The 14,481-nt window shown below is 38.0% G+C and overlaps 1 protein-coding gene across 5 annotated transcripts in view; it reads left to right on the top strand.

The window, feature by feature from the left end:
• The window catches only part of NCOA1 (nuclear receptor coactivator 1), a 222,221-nt gene that overhangs the window by 138,432 nt on the left and 69,308 nt on the right, over positions 1–14,481 (top strand). For all 5 annotated transcript variants that reach the window (XM_080914202.1, XM_080914200.1, XM_080914201.1 and 2 more), the window contains exon 7: positions 6,224–6,401. In XM_080914202.1, the coding sequence (XP_080770328.1) occupies positions 6,224–6,401 (178 nt within the window). The remainder of the gene's footprint in view (positions 1–6,223; positions 6,402–14,481) is intronic.

Here is a 14,481-nt window from a genome sequence, read left to right as displayed (position 1 = left end):
TTCTCTTCCTCTCTGTTCTATCTTTGTCCCTGCATACTTTGTAGGGAGGACACATTTTGGGTAGTAGGTTTTGTAGGTGGGTTGTTGTCCTTATCCTTCTACTGGGAATCCTGCCTGGCTATAGGAGGTAACCAAATCAGGATCTATATCTGCCAGAGTTACCCCCATAGACACCCTGGGGTCTCCCCCTACCAGGTCTCTGGCACTTCCTAGAGCTGCCTCCCTGCCTGCTGCTATCAATTTCTGTTCTTCCTCCCCTGCTCTCCCTACATGTGATTCCCCCCTCCCCTGCTCCCCTTAGTTCTCCCACCCAGTTCCTTCCCTCCATCCACCTCTGATATATATTTTATGTCTCCTTCTGAGAAATATTCGAGCATCCTCCCTTGGGTACTCCTTGTCATTTGACTTCTTTGGGTCTGTGTATTTTAGCATGGGTATCTGTACTTTATAGCTAATATCTACTTATAAGTGAGTGCATACCATGCATGTCCTTCTGAGTCAATGATATCTTCTAGTTCCATCCATTTGCCTTTAAAATCCATGATGCCCTTGTTGTAAATAGCTGAGTAGTATTCCATTATATAAGTGAACCACATTTTCTGTATCCATTCTTCAGTTGAGGAACATCTAGGTTGTATCATTTTTAGATATTGGGATTGTAACACAGCATCTATTTTTATTGACTTTATTTTTTATGTTACAAAATGTATGTAAGCATGTGTCTCATTTATAATAAAAAACAAAAGTTAGACCCCAGAGACACTTTAATACACAACAAAGATATATGCACCACAATGTTCATAGCGGCTCTATTTATAATAGCCAGAAGCTGGAAGGAGCCCAGATGTCCTTCAGAAGACGAATGGATACAAAAATTGTGGTACATATACACAATGGAATACTACTCAGCCACCAGAAACAATGACTTAACCAAATTCTTAAGAAAATGGCTGCATCTAGAGAAGATCATCCTGAGTGAGATAACCCAGTCACAAAAGAACAGACATAATATGCAGTCACTGATAGTGGGATGCTAACCCCAGAGGCTTGCACTGCCCCAGAAACAACTCACAGACTGTATGAAGTCCAAGAAATAAAGAAAACAAAAAATATACATATATTCACAAAACAAGAAGACTTTGACTATTTCCATGTTGCGTTTTGTTTTACATGTACTTTACGCTTATTGTAACTAGTAGGTTTTCAATGCATACTGTCAAGCCCTTGAAAAAAATCAAGTACTGACTAAAAAATATATTCACATGGTTTTATGTAAAATTTATTTTAATGTCTGAAAAAACAGTACTGACAAAAATGTATAATTTTAAGCAAAAAATGTTTAAAATCTGTACATTTATCTTTGTTTTGCAAAATAAAGTCGTTAAAAAAAAAAACAAAAGTTAGGAACATTGAATGGTATGCTCCATAGATTCAATTATTAGGATATCACAAAAGATTTTAGAGCTACTTTTTCTTTAAGTATAAATTGTTAATTTTTATTTTAATATCAATTGCAAGGTAAATAAGCATATACTGGCCACCACTATGATATCTATAACTTTGTTGAATATGAAAGTCCCTGTGTGAGTCCATCATCCTCAAAGACTTTACAGAGTTTTTGTTCAGGTCTTTCAGTTCGAAGTTTGCATGTCATCGAGCCTCCATCTCTTTTGCATGTTTAGGTTAAGTGTAAAGCAGTCATAGCAATCAGTGTGATACAATTATCTTTCTCTTTTTTCTTACTAAAGAAAATCTTAGTTACAGTAGCTGAATGGTTACGGCATTGGACTTGAAAATGTTACAATAATTACTAAAAATGGGTTGTGCTGTTTAAAAAATATCTTGGCTGTATGTTTTATGATCGTTATCTAAAAATGTAGTTTTAAGTTAAATGTAGTATTTTAAGCAATAATTTCATTCCTTCATCTACTGATGGACACTCAGGCTGATTGTATGTCTTGACTATTTTGAGTAGTGCTGCAATGATACCTCTTCACGGAACTGATTTCAATTTCTGTGACTATTCATACTCAGGAGTATAGTCACCTAGATGTCTGGGTTATCTGGTATTTCTGATTTTTTTCTTTTATATTTGAGGGTCTTCTATGCTGTGTTCCATGTTGACGCTACAAGTTTATATTCTTACCAGCAAGCACAAAGATTCCCTTTTCTCTGAATCCTCATCTGTAGTTTTATTATTATTATTTTCGTCTTTACAATACTAGCTGTTCTGACAGGTATGTCATTTTAATTTACATTTCAACCTAAGTGTCCACTCATGGATAAATCAATAAAGAAAATGCAATATATATTTACAATAGAATACTACTCTATCTTTTAAAAACATAAGGAAGGTTACTTATAACAACATAGATGAGCCTGGAAGGCACTATAAAAAATGGCATGAGCCAATTAACAGAAAGACAAGTGCTTCCTGGAATCACTATCATGTGCAGTATAAACTGCTTCCTGGGATCACCTATCATGTGCAGTATAAACTGAACACTTAGAGGCAGACAAAGGGCAGCAGCTTCTAGGGGCTGGGAAGGAGAGGGGTCCAGGACGAAAGATGTTGTCCAAAGGTTCAATTTTTCAGTCAGAGAGCTCAGCATTGATGAACCCTGTCTGTAGTCTCAGTACTTGGAGGTTGAGAAAGGAAGATTAGCAGTTCAGGGCTATGTAGCAAGTTTGAGGCTGGTTGATATCCCATTTGGACACTTGTGGCTTTCTATAGTAGTTCCTATCTCCTGTAAAAAGAACCTTTTTTGACATGGGGCAGGCACTACACTTATTTGTGACTATTCGTATCTAAATACTTAGGTTGCAGTTAGGAATATGCTGGTTTAGGTTCTCCAAAACCATAATTCTCCTCCACGAGCCACAACCCCACTAGCTATTGGTGGTTGGCTAGATGTACAGTACCAGATATCATTTTCCTTCTAGGGAGATGACCACTTAAGTCCAAATAGACAGCTTTGGTTACCACCAAGATATAAGTGACACTGTTGTACCTCTCGAGGTATCTGGACCATGCTGGCTGTGGTAGTTCACAGATGTGACAGCGGCATAGGACTACTGACTGTTTCTCTCACTTAGCAGCTTACCTAGCACCTTTGGGAAGAGGCTTTCAGACAGATCAGCCAATCTGAATCCTGTATCTAAAATGGGGAATCTTGTATCAGCGATAGGGACTTCTAGGAGGCAACAACAGTGGCCTATATGTTTTGAGAATCTCTTAGACTCTCCCAACCCAGAACTCAAAAGGAGTTTTCTCATGCCTCATACCAGGTGTTTTGTTATCTGATTCTTTGGAGGAGGCATTATGATTCCAAGTGCTATAATGTCATTTAAACTGTGCGCACTATCATAAGCAATTTTAAGAAAATATGAAATAATGATTATGGCTATTTCAAACATCCTTACTGTTACTTATTTCTCTCCTTCCTCTTCTTTGGTATGGTCCTCCTTCCCCCTCCCCAATTAAAGACTCCTCCCCTCTTCCAACCCTCTCCCCCATATCCTACTATACCCTGTAGACCTACTTCATTGCTCCCATGAACCCTTTCTTGGTCTCTGTGGTTACACCAGGTTATATATTCACATCTGGGGTTTGAATATGTTTTCACAAAGGAGAGAGAATGTGTAGCCTTTGTCTAGGTCTGATCTATCTCACTGAATATATTATCTGCTTCTGTCCTTTTATATGAAATTGTCCATGATTTCATTTTTTTACAACTGTGTTTGTATGTGTGTGTGTGTGTGTGTGTGTGTGTGTGTGTGTGTGTGTGTGTGTGTATCACATTTTCATTATTCACTCATCAGCTGAAGGACATTTAAGTTGTTTCCATTTTTTAAAATTGTTTTATTTATTTACATTCAAACCGATGTCCCCTATTTCCTCATTCCATTCCTTTCCCCACCAAAATGGTGCCCTCCCACCAGGCCTTACCCTTCCCTGGGGCCTCAGGTCTCTGGAGGGTTAGGCACATCTTCTCCCACTGAGGCCAGACCAGACACTCCTCTGCTATATATGTGCTATGTGCTGGAGGGGCCTCGGACCAGCCCACGTATGCTGCCTGGTTGGTGGCTCAGTCTCTGGGAGATCCTTAGGGTGCAGGTTAGTTGAGACTTGGGATTTCTATGCGGTTGTCCTCCCCTTCATCTTCAGTCCTTCCCCTAATTCAACCATAGGGGCCCCCAACTTCAGTCCAATGGTTGGGTGTAAGTATCTGTATCTGTCTGAGTCAGCTGCTGATAGGGCCTCTCAGAGGACAGACATGCTGGGTAGGCTCCTGTCTGTAAGCATAGCATCAGTAACAGTGTCAGACCTTGGTCCCCCCACCCCCACCCAGATAGATCCCAAGTTGGGGCAGTTACAGGAACACCTTCTCATCAGTTTCTTCTCCATTTTTGTTTCTGCAGTTCTTTTAGACAAGAACAATTCTGGGTCAGAAATTTTTGACTATGGGTTTGTAACCTTGTGTCTCCATTTTGGTTCTGTCTGTCTTCTAGAGGTGGTCTGTTCCCTCTACCCATTACTGAGGTCACCCCCTCCCCCCACCCCTCTTGAGTTCTGAGAGCCTCTTACCTCCCATGTCTCTGGTACTTTCTAGAGGATCCTTACACCTCCCACCCCCCTTGAGACTGCATATTTCCATTCTCCTGGCTCTCTGAGCTTCTCTTCTGCCCCCCCCCACCTGATCCTGTTCCACTTTTCCCCTCTTCGCTCTGTTTCTTAACTATTGTGAATACAGTAGCAGTGAGCAGGCTGAACAAGTATCTATGGGATAGAATGCAGAGTCCTTTGAGCAGATGCCAAGGAGGGTGGAGCTGGGTTATATGGTAGATTTATTTTAGTTTTTTGAGAATTTCTCACCCTGATTTCCATAGTGGCTGCCCCACTTTGCAGTCCCAACAGGAGTGAATGAGGGTTTGTTTTCCTGCTTCCTCAGCCATTCTCACTGGGGTAAACCTCAAAGTTGATTTACTTTGCATTTTTCTACTGCTATGGATGATGAACATTTTTGAAATAATTTCTTAACCAATTTTGTTTCTTTTGAGATCTCAGTTTGTATCAATAGCCCATTTTTAAATTGAGTTGTTTCAGTTGTATCAAACTAAGTTTTTTTTCAAATAGCTAGGAAGATTCCAAATAAGTAAGGTGACATTGACAGCTTCAGTATTTCAGATCTTCCCTAAAATTTGGAACTGTCTAGACTTCCTGAAGTACCACCATGTTATATGTTTATTGGGCTTGATTTCTTCCGTATGTTTTAGATTGTAGTCTAAAGGTTCTAACAGTTTTTGTACCGCTGGAAAGGTTTTGTACCCCCTGTGAGTGCATGTGTCTCTACCTGGAGAAGCTGGCTCCATCTCTGCACAAAGGAGGCCCCTGGAACCCGTCTCCTATCCATGCCACTAACGTGTGTGCTACCCACAGGCCTCACTGTACTTTGTCCTCCTCAGTGCTACACTGCTTCTGCCTGGCTGTGTGCCGTGTGCTTCCCTCTTTCTGCAGTAACTTCCCTGAGCTCTTCCCCTCTTCCCTTCTCCATACATCGGGTCGGGCTTCGTAAGGTGCTTCTCACCACCACCACTGCACGTGGTCTGTGCTCATGGTGTTCCACGCATGTGTGACACTTGACTGATCACTAGTGCTTTATTATTCATGTCCACTGGTGAACAGGTTTCTCAAAGGCATAGGCCAGGTATTAACCTACATAATGTAGAGATTTTCAAGAATGAATGAGTCACTTACTTTGCATTTACTAGAATAAAAATTCTCTCTGGAATGTGGAGACTATCTGGTGGTTGAGAGCACATACTGCTTTTGTAGAAAACCGAGGTTTGATTCTTAGCACCTACATCAAGCACTCACAACCACTGTAACAGTTACAGAACATCCAACATCTCTGTCCTCAAAGGGCATCTGCACTCATGTGTGCACACACACACTCACACAAACAAAAAAATAGAAATAATTATTTCTAAGAAAGATGTTTGGTTCTTTTTCATTCATACCTGCTGCAAACTTTAGTGTTTAGCCCATTTGAAAATCATGATCCCATCACATTTAACTTGACATGTATCTATTTCTAATATCTTTTTAATGAGAAAACCGTTTCTTCTTTTATCTTTTAAACTCCCAGTATTTTAATTAGTGCCTTCACACCTTAATCCTTTTCCTTTTTTTGTTTTTATTTTTTTATTTTTGGCTTTGCAGGCTTTGGATGGATTTTTCTTTGTTGTGAACTGTGAAGGAAGAATTGTATTTGTGTCAGAAAATGTGACCAGTTACTTGGGTTACAATCAGGAAGAATTAATGAATACCAGCGTCTACAGCATACTGCACGTGGGAGATCATGCAGAATTTGTCAAGAATCTGCTACCAAAATCACTAGGTAAAGATAATTAACTTTTTATTTCTAATACTTAGTATTATTACATATATAAGTTAATAGTGTAAAATAATACACTTGAAGTAGTTTTAATATGGTTACAGCTTCAGCTATATCAGTAGTTCATAAGAATTTTAGTTGTCCTAAGACAGTACAAGTGACACACGGTTAAGTTACCTGACTATAAGAAGCCTCTGCTTATGGTTTCCTTTGTTTTCAGTTGAATTATATGCAGGGAAGGAACACCCTTCTCACTGCCCTGACCATAGAAAAAAGAACAGAAGGGAAGAATAAACAGGTCGGGTATGCTGCTGCATTTTATACCCCTAAAAAGTAACTGTTTGGAGTGCAAGTTCTTTCAACTCCGTAGTCCATCTATGATTGCATGGCTTGCTCATTGGGGAGAAGCAATCAGATTAATGACCTTGATCTTCAGCTGCTGCTCCCTCCATTAAGTTGTGTGCTTCACCCACTCAGAGTGGGGTACACCTAAACCTTAAATCATTAGTAACTCAAGAGCTAAGAAGATAGCCTTGTGGCAATTTTTGGTATTTGAAAAGCATTATGTCTAATCTATACACACCAAGAAAACGTTGACTATTTCCATGTTATATTTTGTTTTACATGCACTTTATGCTTTTGATAACTAGTAAGATTTCAATGCATACTTAAAAAAAATCAAGTACTGACAAAAATATGTTCATATAGTTTTATGCCAAAATGCTTTTTAAAATCTGTACATGTATCTCTCTTTTTAAAATAAAGTTGTAAGAAAAAAAATAAGTAAATAAATAAATAAATAAATAAATGAAAAAAGAAAAAAAATGTGTGCTTCGGGCAAGGCTGGGACCTTAGACTCAGCATACCTCTGCTGATTCTCTAGGGACCTGAATGGACTAACAGCTGCCCTTTGTTTGCTCCTTGAATTTTGAGACTCCTGCTAAAAAGGTTTTCAGGACTTAAGGCCCAATTACACCTACTGCTTGAATTCCTAGTCTCTGAAGTAGATAGGTTTCAAGTAGTCAGTGTACATGTATTTAGAGGAAAAAGAAAAGCCTTTTATATTTAATTTCAGATTCCACCCATTTCATATTTTTGTTCCTATTTTTCCCATAATTTCTTTGTTCAACTAGTTCTTAAGTAAGACCAGCTTATCACACAGATGAACTGCTCAAGCCAGAGTTTTTCTCAGAGACCCTGCATGGGAACATCTCTGAGTAGCACTTGGGAGGATCCTCACTCAGCACCACTAATGTGGGAACTGAGGCAGGAAGGAGTACAGGGGGTAAAAGTAAGGCTCCCCGAGTGTGACACCTGCACTTCTTCCTCTGTCGCTATGCTTTAGGACTGCTACTTCTGCCATTCTGCAGATATGGCATGTGGATTTAATTGAGCTATTTCATTTTATTGTTACCCTAAAAACTTAATATTCCCATTTTTATTAACAAAGTATCTGTTGAGTTTAACAACTTTCCTGGTTGGAAAGAGAGCTGAGGTCACAAAAAATAAAGCTGAGCTTTCTTCAACCCCTGAAGAAGGGGCTTGTTGTACAAAAGCCACACATTGCTCCTCAGAACATAGTTATTGTAGATAAGTTTCTATTCCATTTTCCCACATCACTGCCAGGAAGTAAATCAAGCCTGAGTGTCATCTAATATGTGATGTCATGTTGAGCCTCCACCACAACTGGGGAAGGTGTAATAATTCAAAGTATCCTTTCCTCATTGCCCAAAGAAGGAAAGAACAGAAGCAAAGAAATAATAGGGCCTAACTGTCTCTACTACCAAGTACAGCAAAGCAGACCAACATCATAGGGCACGCTCAATGGTCAGACAGCATATCATCTAGTTTTTCAGAGTGTTTGGCCACCTGTTAGAAACCATTGAGAAGAATAAAGCCCAATTGTAATAACTTAGAAATGATACTTTTCTAAGAAACATTGAAGAGAAAATGTTCTACAGCACCTATACTTAAATTTCCACTGTAAGAACTATCAAATCAGTAGAAAATCAGGAAGGGAGATCAGAAACACTGCCATCAGGGCTGCCTATCCGCAGGGAACTAAGCACCCAGAAGAGATGCAGGAGCGCTCTCCCTACTGAGCCAACGGGTGAGCCCATACTCTCTCTCCACTGATTATCTGGGGAAAGACCTCCCGGCACTCTTAGGGCTCAGGTATCACACTACTGCTTGGGTCTGTGCCCTTCAGGCCTCCACCTGCACCTAGAGCCAGCTCATCACCGTTGGACTCACAGCCTGCCCATAGAGAACTAAACAACCAGGATCAAATTCCCTCTGGAGCCCACAGACACGTAGGAAATACAAGCTCCATTCAGAGATAGGAACAACTAACATCAAAGATAATAAGATAGCAAGAGGCAAGCTCAAGAATTTAAACAATATAAACCAAGACAAACTGGCAACACCAGAACCCAGCTCTCCCAACCACAGCAAGCAGTATATATCCCAATACACCCGAAAAACAAGATTTAGACTTAAAATTATGGCTCATGCTGATGATACAGAGCCTCGAAAAGCACATGAATAACTCCCTTAAAGAAATACAGAAGAATACAGGAAAACAAGTAAAAGCTCTTAGAGAAACACAAGAAAACACAAGCAAACAGATGAAGGAATTGAACTAAACTGTCCAGGATCTCAAACTGGAAATGGAAACAATAAAGAAAACACAAAGAGAGACAACCCTGGAGATAGAAAACCTAGGAAAGAGGTCAGGAGTCATAGATACAAGCATCTCCAACAAAATACAAGAGATGGAAGAGAGAATCTCAGTGGCAGAAGACAACATAGAAATCATTAATACAACAGTCAGAGAAGATGTAAAAACTAAAAAGCTCCTAACTTAAAACATCCAGGAAATCCAGGACACAATGAGAAGATCAAACCTAAGGATAGTAGGTGTTTAAGAGAGCGAAGACTCCCAACTAAAAAGCTCAGTAAATATCTTCAACAAAATTATAGAAGGAAACTTCTCTAACCTAAAGAAAGAGATAACCATGGACATTCAAGAAGCCTATAGAACTCCAAATAGATTGGTCCAGAAAAGAAATTTCTCGTGACACATAATAGTCAAAACACCAAATGTTCAAAACAAAGAAGCAGTAAATATACTAAAAGCAGTAAGGGAAGAAGGACAAGTAACATATAAAGGCAGACCAATCAGAATTACACCAGAATTCTTAATAGAAACTATGAAAACTAGAAGATCATGGACAGACATCATATAAACCCAAAGAGAACACAAATGCCAGCCCAGGTTACTATATTCAGCAAAACTCTCACTTACTATATAGATGGAGAAACGAAGATATTTCAGGACGAGGTCAAATTTACACATTATCTGTTCACAAATCCAGCCCTACAAAGGATAATAGACAGAAAACTCCAACACAAGGAGGGAAACCACATCCTAGGAAAAGCAAGAAAATAATCCTCTTGCAACAAAGCCAAAAGAAGAAAGGCACACAAACATAATTCTACCTCTAACAACAAAAATAACAGGAAACAACAATCATTATTCCTTAATATCTCTTAACATCAATGCACTCAATTCCCCAATAAAGAGACATAGACTGGATACATAAAGAGAATCCAGCATTTTGCTGCATACAGGAAATTCATCTCAACAACAAAGACAGACAATACTTCAGAGTAAAAGGTTAGGAACAAACTTTCCAAGCAAATAATCCCAAGAAACAAGCTGGAGTAGGCATCCTAATATCAAATAAAATAGATTTTTAACTAAATGTCATCAAAAAAGATAAGGGGGGACTCTTTTTACTCATCAAAAGAAAAATACATCAAAATGAACTCGAAATCCTGAACATCTATGCTCCAAATACAAGGGCATCCACATTCATAAAAGAAACTCTACTAAAGCTCAAAGCATATATTGCACCACACACAATAATAGTGGAAGACTTCAACACCCCCCTCTCATCAATGGACAGATCATGGAAGCAGAAACTGAACAGAGACACAATGAAGCTAACAGAAGTTATGTACCAAATGGATTTAATAGACATCTATAGAATATTCATCTTAAAACAAAAAAAAATATACCTTCTTCTCAGCACCTCATGGCACCTTCTCTAAACTGACCATATAGTCAGTCAGAAAACAGGCCTCAACAGATACAAGAACATTGAAATAACCCCATGCGTCCTATCACATCACCATGGACTAAGGCTGGTCTTCAAAAACAACAAAAAGCTCACATATACATGGAAACTGAATGACACTGTACTCAATAATAGCTTGGTCAAGGAAGAAAGAAAGAAAGAAATCAAAGACTTTTTAAAATTTAATGAAAATGAAGGTACAACATACCCAAACTTATGGGACACAATGAAAGTAGTGCTAAAATGAAAACTCAGCTCTGAGCACCTCCAAAAAGAAACTGGAGAGAACATATACTAACAGCTTGACAGCACAGTTGAAAGCTCTAGAACAAAAAGAAGCAGATACACCCAAGAGGAGTAGATGGCAGGAAATAATCAAACTCAGAGCAGAAATTAACCAAATAGATATAAGAAGAACTATACAAAGAACCAACAAAACCAGGAGCTGGTTCTTTGAGAAAATCAACAAGATTGATAAACCCTTAGCCAGACTAATGAGAGGGCACAGAGAGAGTATCCACATTAACAAAATCAGAAATGAAAAGGGAGACATAACAGTAGAAATGGAAGAAATCATCAGATCCTACTACAAAAACCTATAGTCAACAATACTTGAAAATCTAGAGGAAATGGACAAATTTCTAGACAGATACCAGGTACCAAAGTTAAATCAGAATTAGATAAACCATCTAAATATCCCCATAGCCCATAAAGAAATAGAAGCCTCCTAACCAAAAAAAAAAAAAAAAAAAAAAAAAAAAAAAAAAAAAAAAAAAAAAAAAGCCCCGGACCAGATAGGTTTAGTGCTGAATTCTATTAGACTTTCATAGAAGACCTAATATCAATACTCTCCAAACTATTCCACAAAATAGAAACAGGGAACACTACCTAACTCATTCTTCGAAGCCACAATTATGCTCATTTTTAAACAACACAAAACCCTTTAATATATGAAAATCTATCAATATAATCTACTACACAGACAAAGTCAAAGAAAAAAACACATGATCATTTCTTTAGATGCTGAGAAAACATTTGACAAATTCAACACCCCTTCATGTTAAGAGTCTTGGAGAGATCAGGAATTCAAGGCTCATACTTAAACATAGTAGAAGCGAAATACAGCAAACCAGTAGCCAACATTAAACTAGATGGTGAGAAACCTGAAGCAATCCCACTAAAATCAGGGACTAGACAAGGCTATCCACTGTCTCCTTACCTATTCAATATAGTACTGCAAGTACTAGCCAGAGCAATCAGACAGCAAAAAGAGGTCAAAGTGATATAAATTGGAAAGGAAGAAGTCAAAAATCACTATTTGCTGTTGATATATGAAAATATATACTTAAGTGACCCCAAAAATTCCACTGGAGAATCCCTACAGCTGACAAACAATTGGAGGTATGGGATTGGTGGGAAGGGAATAACACCTGAAACATAAATAAAGAGAATATCCAATAAAAAAAAATCAGAAAGAGAAGCCAGGTAAAATCATTATGATTGTATATCAGCCTCCAGAAAAAGTAAGTTTAAGCCTATGTAGAATTTTTAAAAATTAAGATCATTATTTAAAAATTTGCAAATTTATATATTCACCTTATATATGCATAAACCACTGACATGATTCAAAAGATTATATTATTAACTCATATCAAGAAATTTCGAATGGCTTTAAAAAACTTGCTTCAAAATTGCTTTTCAGTTTTTTGGGGATAGATATTTCATTCTCTAAAATATCTTTAAAGAAAATATTTTACTTATAAGAGGTAAAATAACATTTGAACACTGAAAAGCTAATACAGTGGAGTTTTGTCCAAGAACATGATTGTAGAGCTAGCTCAGTAGGTATAGTGCTTGCCACACAAGACTTGAGTTTAGTATTCTATGATCTGTGTAAGGGAACACAGAGGAAGGAGGATTCCTGGACTTGCTGGTTGGTCAGTCTAGCCAAGTGGGGGAGGTCCAGGTTTAGTAAGAGAAAAAGAAAAAGTGGAACACTATTGAGGAAAGCACCCATTATGAACCTCTGGTTTCCACATGCACACACATACATGTACCTACACAGTCATGTGCCATGTGCATATACCCCAAACACATACACTAAGGCTGATGTTGTGAGAGTTTAAGATTTACTTGTGAAATTCTAGTAAGCTACAGCTTGAACTTGGGAAAATGGATATAAGTAAGTTCTCACAACTTGGCATTTATTTCTCTAGTGATGCAAACACTGTGAAGTTAAGAGCAGTGACATTTTAATATCAAACAGATATAAGGAATTCATCATTCCTCTACCTCTGTCTAGCAGTGTGACCTTGGAACAGATTAGGCCTTACCATTCACGAGAAGTTTGGAGGTCATTCAAATGATACTTAGCCTATCACCTAGATGCTAAATTTAGTTAATATTAATATTGTTGACTTTATGTTTTGGAATTTTTAATTTCATGTGAGATCTATAATTTTATATCTTTCACAACTACTTGATATTGTAGATATTTTTAGCTTAGAAATTGATATCATGGAATAACAATGTCCTTTCATAATATGCTTCTTTTTCTGGTTCCCACAAAGCTAAGGTGAATAATTTTACAAACCTTACATGTCAATAAGAAAGTTCAGTTCTCTTTAGTTCTTTTTAAAATTAAACTGAGTAGCTGTGCTTCCTTTAAATGGGCTTTGAGCTGAGCATGCAGCTCATTGGTAGAACTCTTGCCTTGAATGTACCTAACAAGCAGTTAGGTCCTGAGTTTAATTTCCAATACTGAAATAGCAAAAAGAGCCCTTTTTGTTGTTTTTGCAATATTTTGATTGGATTTTTGGATAGCAGGTTTTTAAAATACTATCAGTTGCATTTATTCCTTAAAGGAGAAATGTGTTAAAAGGAAAGAACAAGAGGTAAAGATTAGTTCACCCCCACCCAACACACTGAAACAGAACACTGAGCTTCCTCAGCACTTTACACAGATAGTCTAGACCTATCCTGTCCCTGCCCAGCAAAGAACACAGAACCTGCAAGTGCAGTCATTGTAAGTAAAGACTTGGCATTTAAAAGATTTGGGTTGGGGGGGGGGGGTTGAGCTCTGCTTAGTAAGATACTTGAGATCAGCCAAAAGATATCTAATGAACATTATGCTATAGAGGGAGCTAAAAGTGTCATCTGAAACAGCTACCTGTATGTATTGGAGGGGTCAATATGTTTGGAGGTAATCTTACTATTATTTATTTGTTTAAGAAGTTATGATGGTTCAAATGTAATTTGTTGCCAGAATAACTTTAGTGGCTTCATAAGGGAGATTGGTCTGAAGTTCTCTTTTTTTGTAGGGTCTTTGTGTGGTTTAAGAATGAGAGTTATTGTGGCTTCTAAGAATGAGTTGGGTAGTGTTCCATCTGACTCTGTTTGTGGAATAGTTTGTATTGGTATAAGGTCGCCAATAAATGTCTGATAGAATTCTGCACTGAATTCATCTGGTCCTGGGCTTTTTTTTGTTTTGGAGGCTTTTGATGGCTGCTTCTATTTCTTTAGGTGTTATGGGATTGTTTAGATGGTTTATCTGGTCCTGATTTAACTTTGGTCTCTGGTATCTGTCTAGAAATTTATCCATTTCCTCCAGATTTTCCAGTTTTGTTGAGTATAGACTTTTGTAGTGGGATCTGATGATTTCTTCAATTTCTTTTGTTTCTGCTGTTATGTCTCCCCTTTTATTTCTGATTTTATTAATTTGGATACTCTCTTTGTCCACTAGTTCGTCTGGCTAAGGGTTTATCAATCTTAATTTTCTCAAAGAACCAGCTTCTGGTTTTGTTGGTTCTTTGTATAGTTCTTTTTGTTTCTTCTTGGTTGATTTCAGCTCTGAGTTTGATTATTTCCTGCTGTCTACTTCTCTTGGGTGTATCTGTTTCTTTTTGCTCTAGAGCTTTCAGCTGTGCTGTCAAGATGTTAAT

This window comes from Micromys minutus, assembly GCF_963924665.1.
Source record: "Micromys minutus genome assembly, chromosome: 1".
Taxonomy (NCBI): domain Eukaryota; kingdom Metazoa; phylum Chordata; class Mammalia; order Rodentia; family Muridae; genus Micromys; species Micromys minutus.
This window is presented reverse-complemented; position numbering and strand designations above follow the sequence as displayed.